This window comes from Ambystoma mexicanum, chromosome 8 (assembly GCF_040938575.1).
Source record: "Ambystoma mexicanum isolate Mex_15411 chromosome 8, UKY_AmexF1_1, whole genome shotgun sequence".
NCBI lineage: Eukaryota > Metazoa > Chordata > Amphibia > Caudata > Ambystomatidae > Ambystoma > Ambystoma mexicanum.
The window spans coordinates 1,234,166,803-1,234,185,141 of record NC_090929.1 but is presented as its reverse complement, the minus strand read 5'-3'; the positions used below and the strand labels follow the sequence as shown (position 1 = coordinate 1,234,185,141).

The window sequence follows — 18,339 nt, the reverse complement described above, 5'->3', positions numbered from 1 at the left end:
AAGGGTCCAGAGGAAGGGGCCATCAGAAAAAGGGCACAGAGGAAGGGGCCATCAGAAAAAGGGCCCAGAGGAGGGAGGGTCCAGAGGAGGGGGGTGGGAGGAGCAGAGAAAGGTTCAGAGATGGGGGTGAGTAGGGGGGGGGTCGGCAGGTAAAGGTCTAGAGATGGGGGCGAACAGGGAAAGGTTGAGAAGAGGGGGCCATAAGAGAAAGGGGTCCAAAAAGGGGAGGCAATTAGAGAAAGGGCCCAGAGGAGGAGGCAATGAAAGAAAGGGCCCAGAGTAGTGGGCCATCAGAGAAAGGGCCCAGGGGAGGGGGCAGTCAGAGAAAGGGCCCGGGGAGGGGGCAGTCAGAGAAAGGGCCCAGGGGAGGGGGCAGTCAGAGAAAGGGCCCAGGGGAGGGGGCAGTCAGAGAAAGGGCCCAGGGGAGGGGGCAGTCAGAGAAAGGGCCCAGAGGAGGGGGCCGTCAGAGAAAGGGCCCAGAGGAGGGGGCCGTCAGAGAAAGGGCAAGTGGAGGGGGCCAGAGGAGGGGGCCATCAGAGAAAGGGCCCAGAGTAGGGGGCCGTGAGAAAAAGGGCCCAGAGTAGGGGGCCATGAGAAAAAGGGCCCAGAGTAGGGGGCCGTGAGAAAAAGGGCCATGAGAAAAAGGGCCGTGAGAAAAAGGGCCCAGAGAAGGGGGCCACCAGAGAAAGGGCCCAGAGTAGGGGGCCACCAGAGAAAGGGCCCAGAGTAGGGGGCCACCAGAGAAAGGGCCCAGAGTAGGGGGCCACCAGAGAAAGGGCCCAGAGTAGGGGGCCATCAGAGAAAGGGCCCAGAGAAGGGGGGCCATCAGAGAAAGGGCCCAGAGAAGGGGGGCCATCAGAGAAAGGGCCCAGAGAAGGGGGGCCATCAGAGAAAGGGCCCAGAGAAGGGGGCCATCAGAGAAAGGGCCCAGAGAAGGGGGCCATCAGAGAAAGGGCCCAGAGAAGGGGGGCCATCAGAGAAAGGGCCCAGAGAAGGGGGGCCATCAGAGAAAGGGCCCAGAGAAGGGGGCCATCAGAGAAAGGTCTGGGGGTAGAAGAGAAAGGTCCAGACTGGGGCGAGGGGGGCAGCAGAGAAAGGGACTGAGGAGTGAGCCGAGAGAGGTCCTGAGAGATCCTAGGGGGTCTGGTGGGCAGAAAAAGCAACACAAGTGAGTAAAAAGAGAAACTAGAGAGGTCCATGTGGCAAAGAAGGTATTACCAGTGCAAGAGATGCCATGAACACCTGTGAAAGAGATCACTGGATGCACATGCAAGAAGTGAAAGTCCACATGAAAAATCAAAAGACTGTTAACAAACGCACTTTAAAGGTGACAACTTGTGAAACTAAATGCAGACACTTGAGACAATTGTTGGGAAATTTGAAAAGTTCGAACTTCGCGCGCCATACCACTGACTCGGGGTGGACACGTTATAATCATTTCCGTCACTTTCACAAATTGCTACAAATATTACAATAGTTATGGTAAATGGGAGAAGTGTTACATTTAGGTTACTTTGTGGCGATACATTTGTAGATTTGTATGCGCGCAGAAACAGAACGATGAAACGTCGTCACACGGAGGGCCCCTCCATACTCAGGTAAAGCAGGTGATCAATATGTGCACTTGGAATTTAGCTGTATGAATGGTGGTCATGAGAGGAGATCATAATAGGTATAAAATGCACACATAATGGTATACATGTATGAGGAGTATTTTTCAAATTTAGTAAAAGATAGTAAATATATGAGCATGGTTTCTCTATGTACCAAGGGAGGTTTTTGCCATTATGGCAATGGCCCGTCAGCAGTCAGGGAACAGGTTTCGTAAGCTGGTCAACAGAGTGGTTTGGTTAGTTTGCAGATGGTTCAAGGCCAGAAGGCGAAGGGAATATATGATCTGCGGTAAACAGGAGAGCTCATTGTTGTAAGGAATAGGCATTTGCGGAACCGGCTAGGTTGTTTGAACAGATGGCTTCACCCAAGACACTTACAGAGATCAGTAGTAGTACATTTCAGGAGAGGGATTGTGTTGTCAGAGAGTGGGCGGAACTCGGACACCAGACAGGTTTGCGCAGTGCGGTTAGCAAATACGAATAAGTCAAAGGGAATCTACGTGGCTTTCTCTCATCTTCATGTGCTTACATTTTTTTAAGGGCAGGTCCGTGTGCGTCATTAATAGGAATTCAGTTATTTTGTAACTAAGAAGCAAGGCTGCCACCAAACAGGGAGAGGTTTTTAGGAAGGGGTGTGTTGAAAATGTAAACTTTGCAATTATACGTTTTAGGGGATTGTGTTAAGTTTGTGTCCAATGAACTGTGTGGGTTTTAGATTTCTCTGTATAGGGCAACCAATCATGTTTGGGCGATGCCTTTGTAACAGTATCGGGGAGTATATTAACTGTTGCAAACTGTATATAATGTGTTCTTTGTGTGGTTCAGGGAGACCAGGGTTAGTTTGACTCTTAGATGTCATCTAAGCCCCTTCCCGGCCGTTGTACAATAAACTTGCTTTATAGACGATAGGCACACTTACTAATTTTAGAGGTGGGCCTAATTTGGGTGAAGGGGCGGAGCTAAAGTTCCACACCTACAATTTGGTGAGCCAGGTAGGAGCCTTAGGCTCTCCGAAAGTATTGGGGATCTCCTGTTCGTCCAGCTCGACTGTGGTCATTCACTGCCGAGACCAGCTTGTGCACGAAAATGAAGCGGTTTTCAGGCACAAAGAGGCCTGTCCCGGTCCCCGAGGCAGAGGTTCTGCAGCCCAGATGTGAAGCAGAACCAATTTTGAGAGCACCAGTTTGGAGCGCTTCAAGGTTTCGACGTCCATGTAAGTGCATCTTTGTCAGGTAAACCAAGTGGGGTGAAATAGGAGAAAAAAGGAAACAGGGTTTTTAGGTACGACAAGAAATGTGTTTGTGGGATTAGAAGGGACTAAGCAGGTTGAAGAGTGAATGTGTTTAGGAAGTGCATGAATCGTTTGAGGTTATTAAAACCTTTATTTGTCAAGTTTGTTATTTTAGAGGTGTAGTGTTTCAGCATAGTGTGTTACTCATGGGGAGAGGTTCGATATCTTTCAGGTTGCTTGTCTGGTTGTCTGGAGCCCTCACTTTAGAGTGAGGTGGTAGCTTCTGGTAAGACCACCCGTAGATACCTTTCTGGGGCATAACTTGGTAAGGCCTTACTTGTACTAATTGCGCAGGTGGACCCAGCACCTCGAGTTTCTTGGTGTGGGTCTCCTCTGGTAGTTTCAGGGAAGATGGCTCTGTAATAGAAAGGGCCATGCTAGTGAAATGAGGAGGAGATACAGTGGTGTTGTAGTGGAAAACATTGTGCTTCTATACTCGAGTGAAGGTGAATTCTCAAAGGAATGGAAAGAATTTGGGCCGGCGTGTTTTAATAAAATGATGTCGTTTGTGTGTGGTTGAGGAATACATTGTTATTGAGGCGGTTATGATAAAGCAACGAGTGCGGAGAGTGAGTGTGGGTAAAATCTTTTAAGGGACAGAAAAGGAATTTTTGGGTAGTAATTTTTGTATCGACGGGTTGGGGTTTTCTTTAATATCATCAGGATTTCTGGGGACTTATTTTTAACTATGGTAATTCCATTGAATCATTCATGTCAAGTCCTCCCCGGACATAAAATAAACATTTTTAAATATCATCGTGAATGGTTGAGGGAAAGGAAGGGCAAGATGTCTAAACCGTGGCCTGGTGAGGGGGTCCAATGATACAGATATTTTGGAAAATATGCGTACATTCTTAGGGACCAAACATAAGGGGTCAAAATTGGACAATAGACTGAATATTCTGGAGCTATAGAGGTTATATGAGAAGGGCGGGAAGGCCCAGTAGGTCACGACTATGGAAGAAGGTACGAGGAAGGAAGGTGTAGGAATCTTTTCTGCACCACCCCCATATGGTGCTAGGGTATACAAATCCAGAGTTTGAACCTCCATATTCTCCAGTGACTACTCCGATGGTTACGAGACAGTCAAGGGTAACACCTCCGTTTGCACCAATTTTCTAGAGACAGGAATAGGAGGGAAGCAGAAGGTTAACTTCTTTAGTAAAGGTTGTTGACGGGCCCCAAAGGGAAGAGGAAAGAAGAAAAAAGTCTATCTTAAGAATAAATCAGCACTAGCCTTGGGACCAGAAGAGCCAGAGCGAGAGAGGTGTATAAGGAGCAGACATGAAGAAGAGTCAGCGAGGGAAGAACTGCCCCCCCCCTCCATTTCCAGGATAGATTACAGAGAGTAGTGGAAAAGAAAGAACAGCAGAATCGGAAAGAAGCGGCAAGTTTAGTAGAGAGCAAAATGGCCTGGGTACAAGATGAGAGTAAAAAGCAGGAAGACGAGAACAGGGAAACACAGGAAGCGGAGAAAGGAAGATGGAGACCTGGTCAGATTCTCGTACGGCTTGAAAAATCTGTCACAAAGAGAGTAAGTATGGATATGGAAAAGGAAAGCACAGCTATAGATGCAGAGTTAGAATGAAGGAGAAGAGAGATGTCCTGATTCAGCAGCCCAGGGGTGTGATTGTCCCCACAAAAGGATCAGGGGATGTGATAGAAGGGACAGAGGAGGAAGAGGAGGATGACTGGGAGACAGACAATGAGCAAGGAGGACAGGAAGCAGAGGCTACACCTCCCGCACTAGTTAGGACTCTGGAAAGTACGCCATGGGGTCTTCGGACACGCCGTGGAGCCCCCATGGCTATAGGGGGAGGGCGACCACAGCTGGGGAAGCGCCCTGGTAAAAGCAAAAGTGACTCAATACCTACCACTCCAGAAGGGTCAGGGGAGGACGTGTTATGTCCCATGGTTACACATGGACCGGAATAACTTAATGAAGACGCTTCCTTCGCTCATTGCAGGGGTGGCGGTGTGGATTTATGCTTTAGAAAAACTATCTTCCGGTGTCATGTTGGCAATTGGGGACATAAAAAACCTTTTCACAGCCTTGATGGGAGAACGGGCAGACAAGTTGTGGAAGAAAGTGGGCTATCCGGGAATTTAATTAGACACAAACACCCACGATGGAGCGGCTTTCAATAATTATAGGGCACAAGTTTGGGGAGCACTGAGGATAATGTGTCCTGATACGCAAGACAAAATTCCATTTTGGCAAAAACAATGAAGTTAGACGAAGATCCCACTGCCCACATTCAGTTGATTCAGGAGATGTGGAGAGCAGAGACGGGAGAAGCATGGGACAACAATGTGGCTATTTTTATCACATGTTGAAAAAGGGACTTCCAAAGTAGTACAGCAGGACCTATACAAGGTCGTAGGGATGGAGGCGAAGAGTTGGCAGGAGATACAAGCGCACATTGCGCATTTTTGCAAGAGGTGACAGGAAAAGAAAAAGGAGGGTTAGGGCCAGTGACAAAAGGCTGAGGCCACGCTGGTCCAGAAAAAACTAGCAAAGATTAGTTTAGAGGGGGCAATGATAACCAGCCCCATAAAGGGACAGGAGGAAGAGTTGGGACAACAAGGACAAATAGGCTCTGAAATGGGACAAGCATGGATGGACGGCTATGTACCTGGACCAAGACGGATGAGATGATTTCCACAGGTAGGGGAGGATTTTCATGAGGCGTCAGGTCATTCGGCGGATTTGGAGGAATGGGGCCCAGGTTCAATGGGCCTATGGGAGGGGGGTATAGAGGAATGTATGGAGTGCACTGTTGGGTGTGTGGAAGAATGGGTCATGTGTCACGTGATTGTTGAAGCCGACAACAGTATTTTAAACACAGGTCCCCTCCAGACGAATTCCCAAATATCGCACTATGCCCAGAACTCTGTGCCACTGCTGTAAGTGCAGGGTGATCAGAGCCTGGGAACTGGAATGACACAGACTCACACCCAATCACGTGAACCCGGGCACCGGTGCAGGCTTTGGAGAAGAATCCTCTACCGAATAGGACAGTTACCAATTACACTGGAGCAAGTGTACTCAGAGGAAACCCTTTTTTGCATCCCAGTGCTCAAATGTATCAGGAATAGGCCAGCCCACAGGTATCTCGGACGTGTCCAATTCTATTGGTTACTACAGTTCCGGAAGAGGAACCCCGGATAGCTGGAAAGGTAGGTAAACGGACATTCTCTTTCATGGTCGACACAGGGGCCACAAAATCCTGTATTAAAGAAGTAGGAATTCCCCTATCAGGCAAAGCAATGGACACGGAGGGAATTTCTGGGGCTGTCCTATCAGTTCTATACTCTGAAGATTTGCATATCAAGGTAGGTACCCAACTTGATCTGCTCCCTTCTTATATTGCAAAGGTACTCCAGCAAACCTTTTGGGAAGGGACCTCCTGAGCAAGCTTAATATGTCGATCACGTTTTCAAAGGGCAGCATAGTATGTTCAACTTCAGGATTGTACACACTAAGAGAAGCAACGCTTTTCCCCGCGTATTGCAGCGACAGCGCGATTAGGGGGGTGCCAGTACATTCTGCATTATTCTTGTATGGAGTAATGATGGTGATAATTTGGGTACCTGGAATAAGAGAATGGACATGACAGATACCCCTTGAATTTTGTTTGCGGTCTGCCGAGTTACCAGGAATAATGCCAGGGACCATCATTCCCATTCTTTTAGAAGCTGTGGTTGTGTAGGACAGGGTGGTTCTTTCAGGCACCGATGAGGAAGGAGGCAAATGGTGTGTATTGATCTGACCTCATTGTTAAGAGACGTGTCCGATGTGCAATTGTTCGAGGATGCAGAAGATGCAGGTGAAATGGTTTGTGAGAGTGGGGTGCCTTGTCAGGTAATGGTGGAGCAAAGGGACGTACCATAGACTATATTCATTGTGAGAAAAACAGGACTAAAACAATGAGCAATTTTACGAAGGATTAGGCAATACCCCATTTCTAAGGAGGCAGATGAAGGGATTTTTGAGACCACTATGGCATTGTTGAAGCAAGGCATTATACAACCTTCTATGTCTCTGTGTAACATGGCCATTTACCCTGTGAAGAAGACAAAGGGGTCTAGTTGGAGGATGGTTCAAGATTTGGAGCCTCTGAACAACATTGTTGAAGCAGAATTTCCGGTGGTACCAAATCCTGCTACTATTCTCTGTAACATCCCTACTGGGTCAACCTACTTCATAGTTATTGATTTGAAAAATACCCTTTTCTCTGTTCCTTTGTACCGCGATTCCCAGTACCTCACAGCATTTACATATCATAGATAGAGATTTGAACACACAAGGTTACCCCACGGGTACTGTGAATCTCCAAGTGTTTTTAACAGAGTTATTCAGATGGATTTGGGAAACTTACACTTTTCCAGCACTGTAATTCAGTACATGGACAATTTACTTGTTTGTAGTGCATCAGAAGGACAATGTCAAGGAGACTCAGTCAGGCTTCTCATCCTGCTCGCGGAGGAGGGGTACAAAGTGGACAAAGAAAAACTGCAATATTGTCAAACATTAGTAGTGTATTTGGGACAGTTACTATCATCCGCAGGGAGAAGGGTAAAGCCTGAGAGAGCCACCACAGTTCAGAACACACTTTGGCCAACTACAGTAAAACAGATACAACCGTTTTTGGGGCTCTGTAAATATTTTAGGTCTTGGATTTGCGACTACTCTAGTTACACGAGACCCCTGCTGCAAGCTCTCAAGGAAGCACAGAAGGAGAAGAGTCTGATCGAGTGGTCAGATGAAATGATAACTTGTTTTCAGGAGCTCAAGACTGCGATCAGTAATGCTCTGGTTTAGGCGACTCCAGATAACCAAAAGCCATTTTTTCACATACAGATGTGAAGGTAATGACAGCGGTCCTAACACAGAAAACATCATTAGATCACAAACCCTTGGCCAATTATAGTGGGCTGTTAGAATCAATTATAAAAGGTCAGTTTCTGTGTGAGCAATCTCTTGCGGCAGCGGCCTTTGCAAACAAAAGCCCTCAGCCAATCCTATGGGCAGCCCGGTGACACTGTACGTGCAGCATGCAGTTTCCGCAATTTTGGAGATGTCAAAATCAACCTGGACTACTCAGAGTTTCTGGGTGCAAGGTTATTTCGTCAAATTCATTTGTACGACCAGTGAGGTGGCACGTAGTAAACCCAGTGACTTTTATAGATGACCCAGTGCAGCCTGGTGATGATGTTCATGATTGTGTGACCTATGAGGGGGATGAGGGAAAAAGTACAAGTGTTAAATAAGATTCTTTGGAAACTGGAACACTTTTTGTTGATTGATCATCAATGATTGATCAGGGCACTGGCGAGAGACATACTGTTACGCTCACCTGGTCTCTGCGGAGGCGTTGGGGCATGGTTGCAGCCCTCCCTGGCGTTAGATCACCCCCTTCTGGTTTCGTCCCCTGCGGATCAGCTATGGGCGGCGACAATCGGTGGCACTGCTCCTGTGTGGATATGGGAAAACGTGAATGCGCTGACTGGTGACTGTGGTATCTCCAAACCCCTTCGATCGAAGGTGCGATTTCTGTGGGCACGTACCGGCCCATGAGGCTCACCTGCTAAGTGTGAATGATGAGCTCTCCGTCCTGCTACTTTCGGCAGGGGCACTTGTTGATTGAATTGAGTTCCTTCACTGATTCCCGAGTAATTGTCCAGTCCAGCTGCGACTAAGTTCCCCTTTCTGCTTTCTCTCAATGTCTCTTGTCTTTTCCCGCTTTCTTCTCCCTCTCAATGTCTTGATGTAATTGCTCTCAATGTTGTTGTTTTTCACTGAATAACGTTCCTCTGTTTTCTCCCAAATAGGTGGCAATGCGGTCTAACGTCTATGGAGTCGCGGAATGCGGCCGAGCGGAAGATGGATGCGACTGCGATGTTCAGCAGCAGGTGAGTGATGGCTTTAGGGAAGGCGCGAGGTTTTAATGGCAGAACGCCCTTAACGTAATGTCTGTTAAGTGTTTAACCGTGTCTTTTGCAGGTGCTGCGAGTTCGGATGGTGGGTGTCGTGCCGTGGTGCCTAGATGATGCTGTCTGCGTTCTGTGATGTTTGCCGGTGAGCCGCGTTGTCAGGAAGATGTTTGCACTCCGATATGTTTGCAGGTGAGCCGCAGAGCCAGGAAGAGGATGTCTGCGCTCCGAGATGTTTGCAGGTGAGCCGCGCTGTCAGGAAGAAGCGTACAGGTAAGAGCAGGATCCTCCAGATGGTAAGTATGGATGAAGATGGCAGGATCTCTCCAGGTAAAATGAATCCCAGGCGACGGAGAGCGTTACGCTGCAGGGAGGTGCAAAATAACGCAAAGCGTGTGCCTTGGGGTTGGGCTGGCTTTTATAGCTGAGCCATGCCCCCCCCAGCATAGTCTTGCATGCCACACCGTGCCAGTCCTAGAAGTTGCACGTGCAGGTGCAGATGAAGACCACAGTTACACACAAATGAGTTCTTGAGAGTATTCCTGCCCATAATAAAAGAGTTCCTGTTCCAAGCCAAGCACTTCCGCTCATAATAAAATATTTCTTGTTTAAGTTCTTCCATGAGCCTGGCGCCAAAAGCGCCAGGACTGCGTCCAACCAGGCCCCCCATGTGCATGAATCATGATGCCCCCTGTTCCCTCCACTTGATGGTGTCGCTCCTGTGATCCTGGGCAAGTGGCCATGACACATACAGGAGCAGCAGTTTTAAGTCTTGTGGGTGGCGAGTACCGGGTGGAGGTGGAGAAGCGATTGCCATCACATTACTCTGCACAAGCAGCCAAGTTCGTAGCGATTACTGAGGTGCTGGAAATGAGTAAGGGTAAGGCAGTCACTATCTACTCCAACTCTGCGTATGTTACAACAACAATACATTCTGGGTTATCTAGATGGCAGAGAAGAGGATTTAGAAGATCTGATGGGACCCCTGTCCAGCATTCTACGCTGCTTTCACGATTGACGCGTTAACCTTGCCTGTAGAGCGAGGGGTTATTAAATGCACTGCGAATACTAGCACAACTGATTTTGTTGCGCTTGGTAACAATGCAGCAGACCGATCGGCAAAGGCTGCTGTTTGTTTGCGCATCCTAGATATTCCAAAAATTGAAATGATGCCCCAACAGGCACAATTGTCGGTACCGTATACTGCAGTCCCCTAGTTACAAATTGTGGAAAAGCACTTCAGGAGGAAAAGGAGCTTTGGGCGAAGAGTCGGTGTACGCTCTCGCCAACAGATTTGTTGTGGAGGCAGGACCCGACGGGAAGGTGGTGATGCCCGTAGAGTTGCTTCTTGTGGCTTTGGAGCAACTGCGTTTCCCAGCACATACTCCTTGGTGACGATTTGCAGTGGAACTTCAGGAGGATTGGTTTGTGCCCAACCTCTCTGAGCAGGCGAGTTGGTTTATAGGAAGTAGCACACTCTGTAAGGAATTTAATCCAGGAACTATGAGGGCGGTAAGAGGGGTTATACCCCGACCTTCAGGTCCTTTTAAGGGATTGCATGTTGATTTCATTGATATGGTACAAAGGTGTAGCACCTATCGTTATTTAATTGTGGTTGTGTGTCCATTTTCCTGATGGCTTGAGGATGGATCCTGCGTGCACCCCGATGCCAAATCAGCGGCCAGATTCTTGGTAAGCGAGGTATTTCCACAGTGGGGTATTTGTGAAGTGTTACATTCTGATAATGGGACTCACTTCTTTAATGGTTTGTTCACTGAAATTACTTCACTTTTGGGGATACGGCACATGATGTGCTCGTTGTACTACCCTCAGGCCAATGCTATTGTGAAGCGTCTCAATGGCTTGTTGAAAATTCAATTGCCAAAAATGTGTTCTAATTTGCATAAATCATGGTTATTCTGCCTTCCCTTTACACAGTTTTGTTTGCGGAATACCCTGGAAAGAGATCACCACCTTAGTCCCCATGAGGTGGTGATGGGTCATAGAATGTTTACACCTCTCTCACCCGCACGCATAGGTACTGATGCACATAAGTTAGCAGACATTTTGGGAAATTAATTTGGGGACTATTTTAAGGCTTTAACCAAGAGTGTCGGGATTGTGTCCTCACAGGTTACTGCATCTCATCAGCGAAACAAGATCGAAGGCGGTGTGGGACCAAACAAGCATCAGCATCCATTTTTACTACCCAGGGAGAGGGTTTTTGTTCACTCTTGTTCGTCGCTGGAACAACTGTCGATTCCACGGACCCCATAAGGTCATCTTCTCCACTCCTGCGGCTGCGAGAGTGGAAGGCATTAAAGCATGGGTACATTTCCATGGTGTTCGGAGGGACACCGGTACGCCACCACTGATGGCAGAGGAACAGGAGTCGACTAATAATTAAGTTAAGTGGAATCTAAGGAATCACGGTTCGTTCCAGCCGACAGGGGGGAGGAGAACATACGAAACCTAAGAATTGATTTAATAAATTGTCTTTTTAATAAATGGTCTTAAAATTTAGAATTGTTTTAGTAGGAATTGGTTGTACAAGGACAATGTGTACAGCAATTTATAGAGTTCTTGTCTTTTTGGGTCATATGTGTTGGAACAAAATGGGTACAGGGGAGGAAACATTGGGATATTTGGGTACAATGGATGCAAAAACGCAAAAAAGTTTCGAAATTGATTTTGCATCCGATGAGACTTTAGAAATTGTAAATGACGCACACAGTTTTGCAGCTGATAATATATAGTACCAGCACATGAAGAGAGTGGGAAGGGAGAGAGTAACTGAGTCATGTTACATTTGCTCCCTCATTCCCCATGCCTCTGGTCCCTAGATTATTTATTCCTAATGAGGTAGAAGTTTTAGATGCACTTTGTCTGGTGCACTTAGCCCTATGCAGGGTTCGTGGGCAGTTTCAGGGGCAATCTGTAGCAGCTGCTGTCCTTCGGATCGATTAAGAATGTTCAAATTCAACTGGGGAAGATCGCAAAGGTGTTTGTTGTACATAAAGAGTGCAGCTTAACCTTGAAGGTCTGATACTCATGAGCAAGAAATAGAAGCAAGGGGTAATGAGTTGCAAGGCTGGAGGGATGGTGGGACTCTCTGAAGAAGGGATGCACAAACTAATTTGGCACGTGGAAAAGTTTGGAGAAAATATGTAAATTTCTTGACATGGCTCAAGGAGCCTCAGAAACCTGTTAAGATCTGATTACTTACATGTTTCTTCCTGTGTTGTTGTACGGCCCGGTGCCTGTGGGCATAAATCAAAACTGCGGAACCACTCTGCGTGTTCCTGATTTGGCAGGAGGTACAGCAGCGATTCCCAATTTATTCTGGTCATGTCGGCCCTTTTCATATAAACAATTACCTCTGGCCTGGAGCGGTGTATGCAGCATCATCACTTTGCAGGTGCCCGTCCTCGTGGTTCTGCATAGGCCACCTGACACTGTCCGAGTCCACATTTGTGTCCCCTTTGTCCCCCGTACTCCCTGCATCCCTTGCGTCATCGGACATGGACAATCTACAAACTTTTCATGACTGTGGAAAAAGACCTTTTGAGGAGATCAAAAAAATCTAACTATGTGTCAACAGCATCTGCTGAGGCTCTAAGGAACATTCCCGATAGTTTTTGACTGTTTAGTCGTACTGAAATTTTTCTCTCCTCTCCATTGGCCCCAGGTGTGCAAATCTCTGTCAATGCAACATGGCTTCAGATAACCTGTTAAGAGTTGCTATTATTTGTCAACTCCTCTGTGTTCGTGTTCAGTGCCATCAAAGAACAACTTCAGGCTTTGCGATTTGTAGCGCTGCAGAATCGCTATATCCTGGACCTCCTTACAGCTATAGAGGGTGAGGTGTGCCATAAATTGGGCAAAACTTGCTGCACATATGTACCTCCTAATGACTCTGATAACGGAACTTTGGCTCACACAATTACTGAACTGCAAATTCTGAAGGGGGCCATGGCGAGGGAGGTAGGAATTACTGACTTTATTGGACTATTTTCTATTGGATGCCGTTGTGGATGAGCTTAATCTTAAAAGTTCTTTGACTTGTTTTGATTTTTTATCTAGCACTTTTTTGTTCTTGTCAGTTATGTCTTCAATGCTGCTCGACCAAATGCCCAGGAGTACTGCCAAGTTTCTTGTAACCCTGACTCAGACTAGGTATAGGACCAATTCTCTTCACATGGGCACTCAAACTGATTTTGTAATGATTGAAGGGAGTCCTTCCACATGTTGGAGTGAATGTTTATAACAATGGGTGGATTGAGGAACTAATGAGGAGTCAAATGGGGTTGTCTAGTGGAAGATTATGGGAAACCAGTTAAGATTTGTTCCATAAAAATACTAAGATTGATGATTTGGAATTGGTTTGTTAGTAAATGGATTAACTAAAGGGGGATGTTGGGAACTTGGAAAAGTTTGAACTTCATGCATTATACCGCTGACTGGGTGGTGGACACGTCATCATTGCCATTTCTGTCACTTTTGCAAATTGCTACAAATATGACAATATTTATGGTAAATTAAGTGTTACTTTTAGGTTACTTCATGTTATTTTGTGTAGAGGCGATACATTTGTAGATTTGCATGCGGGCAGAAACATAACAATGAAACATTGTCACACGGAGGGCCCCTGCCACACTCGGATAAAGAAGGCGATCAATATGTGCACGTGGAGTATAGCTGTATGAATGACGAGACATGAGAGGAGATCATAATAAGTATAAAATACACACATAATAGTATACATGTATGGGAAGTATTTTTTGAATTTAGTAAAAAGATAGTCAATATGAGGTGTGGTTGCTCTATGTAGCAAGGGGTGTTTTCGCAATCATGGCAAAGGCCCGTCAGCAGTCAGGGAACAGGTTTCGTAAGCTGGTCAACAGAGTGGCTGCGGTCAGTTTGCAGATGGCTCAAGGCCGAAAGGCGAAGGGAAGATATGATCTGCGGTAAACAGGAGAGCTCATTGTTGTAAGGCATAAGCATTTGGGGAACCCGCTGGGTTGTTTGAACAGATGGTTTCACCCAGGACACTTACAGAGATCAGCCAGCAGTAGTACACTTCAGGAGAGGGACTGTGTTGTCAGAGAATGGGCGGAACTCGGACATCAGACAGGTTTGGGCAATGCGGTTAGCAAACATGAATAGGTCAAATGGAATCTACGTGTCTTTCTCTCATCTTCACGTGCTTCGATATTTTTAGAGCAGGTCTGTGTGCGTCATTAATAGGAATTCTGTTATTTTGTAACTAAGAGGCAAGACATCCACCAAATAGGGAGAGGTTTTTAAACGTTTTAGGGGATTGCGTTATAATGGTTGTATCCAACGAACTGTGTGGGTTTTAGACTTCTCTGTACAGGGCAATCAATCATGTTTGGGGTGATGCCTTTGTAACAGTATCTGGGGGAGTGTATTAACTGTTGCAAATTGTATAGAATATGTGTTCTTTGTGTGATTCAGGGTGACCAGGGTTAGTTTGACTCTTAGATGTCATCTAAGCCTCCTCCCGGCCGTTGTACAATAAACTTGCCTTATTGACAAAAGGCGCACTTACTAATTTTAGAGGTTGGTCTAACTTGGGTAAAGGGGCAGAGCTAATGGTCCACATCCAACAGAATTAAATGCAAAACATGAAGTTTTCATGAGAAGCTGTGGCACAAGGTCCACTGTTTTAATCTGCCCAAAAGTGCATTAACAATGCACCATTTCTTCTTTCTAGAACTTCTTTACGAAACAGCTAACACATATTGACAGTTAAGGAACTGAAAGTACTTACAAATTTAATTAATGTCTCCCAAAACGTATTTGGTTGACAAACAAAAAGGTTGCCTCTAAAAGTATACTCAATCCAAATAATACATTTGTTTCACATTGGCTATAATTTCTCATTTTTCAGAGCACAACACAGGCAACATGTATAGCACTTACCTTTCTTTGCATTCTGGAAAGATTTTTCCTTTTTTCTTTACAAGTCATGAACTTCTTTTTTGAAGTGAGGTCTTCCGTATCTTTTTTCACTTCTACTTCTTTGATTCTCAGCTGCAGTAATACTTGCAGCATCTGAGGTGATAACATATATACATTTCAAATCAATGCAAAGTCAATGTTTGGAGTTTTCATAGCTGGCCCTCAATTTAACCTACAATTAAGCTTAATCACATAATATACATGTGGTGTGCACTTTCCACAGATCAGCAATGGGAATTCTTGGTAGGATATAAAATACAATTACATTTTTCACAATGAAAAAGGTGTTCACTAGCCATTTTGTTCACCATGGAAACCTCTGCAATTCAGAAAATGGAGACATGTAATGGGCTAGCCAATAACAGAGAAAGTGATTTGAACAAAAGCGAAATGGGAAGCACATGGAAACAGATTAATTAATGAGAAGGATGGGGGTAAGGTGAAATGTGTGTAGGACAATGAGATGAAAATACAGGTTACCAAAAAGTGTAGAAATATACTTACCAACTGTAACATTCTTTCGACTGGATGTTCCTCCCACGTATTCCTCATCTATGATAGTCATATCTTGCCAGCTTTGCTGCTTTGGAAAAAAAGATTCTTGGCGGAGGTCGCTGTGCAGGAGGTTGTGGCGTGGATGTCCCTCGAGGGCCGCCGTGGCGTGTCAACATCACTTGTAGTACAAATAGCTTGTGCCGTGCCTGTTGGCTTCAGTTCTGTTTTTTCTTCATATTATTCGAGGAACCATCCAGGCGTGCCCTAGACTGTAAGCTCTTCACAAATGTAAAGTGTAAAGCACGTAAATTGTACTGCGGGGTAGGTTGGGTGGGGCGATATGGAATACGTGTGAAGAACATCCAGTCGAAAGAACGTTACAGTTGGTATGTAACTAGTTCTTTGAATGGATTGTGTCCTCCCACGTATTCCTCATCTATAATAGACTCTCAAAGCAGTAAGAAATTAGGAGGCAAGAGTACTATTTACCCTCATCATGGAGGGTATGAAGTACTGCTTTTGCAAATAGGCCTTCTTGGGAAGATGAGGAATCTAAGCAGTTATGCTTGACAAAAGTGTGAATTGACGCCCAAGTTGCAGCTGGGCAAATGTCAATTACGGGGACTTCCCTCTAAAGAGCAGCAGAAGTAGACATACCCCTTGTGGCATGAGCTCTAAGCCCAACCGGCGGTTCTTTCCCTGCTAGCCTGTAACAGTCCACAATAGCCAGAGTTATCCAGCGGATGTAGTCTGCTTTGTCACCGCTAATCCCAATTTAGGACCTGTATAACCCACAAAGAGTTGGTCATCCTGACGCAATTTTGCCATTCTCGTTATATAAAAACGTAGAGCCCTTTTTGGGTCCAGTCTGTGCAACCTCTCTCCCCTCTTTGCCCAAATGAGGGTGAGGGTAAAAAGTCGGAAGTATTATTTTTTGAGACAGGTGAAAGTCAGAAACTACTTTCGGCAAGAAAGATGGTTTAACTTTAAGAACTACCTTATGTTTATGAAAAATAGTATAAGGAGGTTTGCATTAAAGAGCCTGCAACTCGCTTACCCTGCGGGCTGATGTTAGTGTCACAAGAAGGGCCTATTTCAAAAGCCTTAACGGGCAGGAATGTAAAGGCTCAAAGGGTACACCTGTTAGAAACTTTAACACAAGATTTAAATCCCAGGCTGGGACATGAAATGGTACACGTTAGTAAGTCCCTTCAGAAATTGGATAACTAATGGAATCTTGAAGAAAGAAACTTCGTCAGGAGCGCTAAAAATGGAAAGCGCAGCCAAGTATCCTTTTATTGTACCAATCTGGAACCCCAGATTGGCCAGATGCAATAGGAAGGCCAGCACACATTGGAGTGCCACATTAAAAAAGGATCCACATTCTCGTCTTTGCACCAGTTATTGAACTTATTCCACCGACACCGGTACAAAGATTTTGTTGCTGGCCTTCTGGCCGAAAGCAAAATCTCCATTACTTCGTCCGGAAGGTCGCAATCCTTACATCTCAGCCCCTCAGAAACCATGCGTGAAAGCTGAGTGTCTTGACCTCTGGATGGAGAACCCGACCTTCCTCTTGCGAGAGAAGATCCTCACTTTGTGGAAGACGTATTGGAGGGCAGATGGACATGTCCAGAAGGTCTGGGTACCACATCCTCCTGGCCCAATTTGGAGCAATTAGGATCATGGTTTTCTCGAACTTTCTCAACCTCCTGATTACATGAGGAATGATGGGGACTGGAGGAAACTCATACAGCAGTGGAAAATTCCAGTACACTACGAACACGTCCCCTAGAGCTCCTCTTGAAGGACATTCCCTTGAGCAATACTTTTCACACTTCCAATTCACCTCTGTCGTGAACAGATACACTTTAGGGGTTCCCCAAAGGGTGAAGATCGCTTGAAGGTCTTCCTGAGTTTGCTCCCACACGTGGAAAACTGTGCTCTGCCTGCTCAGAGCGTCCGCCGCTGTGTTCTGCTCTCCAGCTAGGTGAAGAGCCGACAGAGATTTTCCTTCTTGTATTGCCCAGAACCAGAGCTGCATTGCCTTTCTGCACAGTGGCAGTGACCCTACACCACCTCTCTTTTTGAGGTAGTACATGGCAACTGTGTTGTCCGTCATTATCAGGACATTCGTTCCCCATACAGACGGCAGGAATGCATTCAGCGCTAGTCTGATCGCCCTCAGCTCCAAAAGGTTGATGTGTAATTTGGACTCCGGTGGAGACCAGCGACCGATGACTGTCACATCGTTGGCGTGGCCTCCCCACCCCGTGAGTGAGGCGTCCATCACTACAGTTATATCCGGCCATGGCTGGCAAAAAGATTCCCCCTTGAGAATATTGTCCTTGCATGCCCACCATAGAAGATCTTGAGCACCTCTGCTCGGAACTTGCAGAAAATCTGACATTTTCCCTGAAAATTGGGACCACTGAATCCTGAGGACCAATTGAAGGGATCTCATTCTCAATCTGGCCTCTGGCACCAGATAAATGCAGGATGCCATGAGGCCAAGCAACCTCAGAAAATCGTAGGCTGGTAGACGCTGGGCATTTTGCTACCATCTGCAGAATGTGTTGAGCTCTCACCTCAGGGGGTGAGGCTTTCCCAGAGGAAGTATTAAAGACTGCTCTGATGAACTGGAGCTTCTGGAATGGTATCATGTGGGACTTCTTGTAATTGAGGGAGAAGCCCAGTTGATGAAGGAAGTTGCAGGTGATCCTCAGATGTTCCTGGGCCTGTTCGGGTGAACAAGCCCTGATTAACCAATCATCCAGGTAGGGATAGACATGAATCCCCCCTGTCCTGAGACTCGCTGCCGCCACCGCCATCAGTTTGGTGACAACCCTCGGGCGGAGGTCAGCCCAACTAGAAACTGATAGTGAGAGCCGCCAACCTCGAACCTCAGGTACTTTCTGTGCTTGAGATGGATTGGCACATGAAAATAAGCATCCTGACTTGGAATTGCAGAGCCTGAAGGATTTGAGAAAGAGTAACCATCTTGAAATTGTCCTTCCT

At 46.2% G+C, this 18,339-nt stretch overlaps 1 protein-coding gene across 1 annotated transcript in view; it reads right to left on the bottom strand.

Moving 5' to 3' along the window:
- The window catches only part of NOC3L (NOC3 like DNA replication regulator), a 775,720-nt gene that overhangs the window by 515,142 nt on the left and 242,239 nt on the right, over positions 1 to 18,339 (bottom strand). Inside the window, exon 11 of the mRNA XM_069611339.1 lies at positions 14,788 to 14,919. Within this exon, the coding sequence (XP_069467440.1) occupies positions 14,788 to 14,919 (132 nt within the window). The remainder of the gene's footprint in view (positions 1 to 14,787; positions 14,920 to 18,339) is intronic.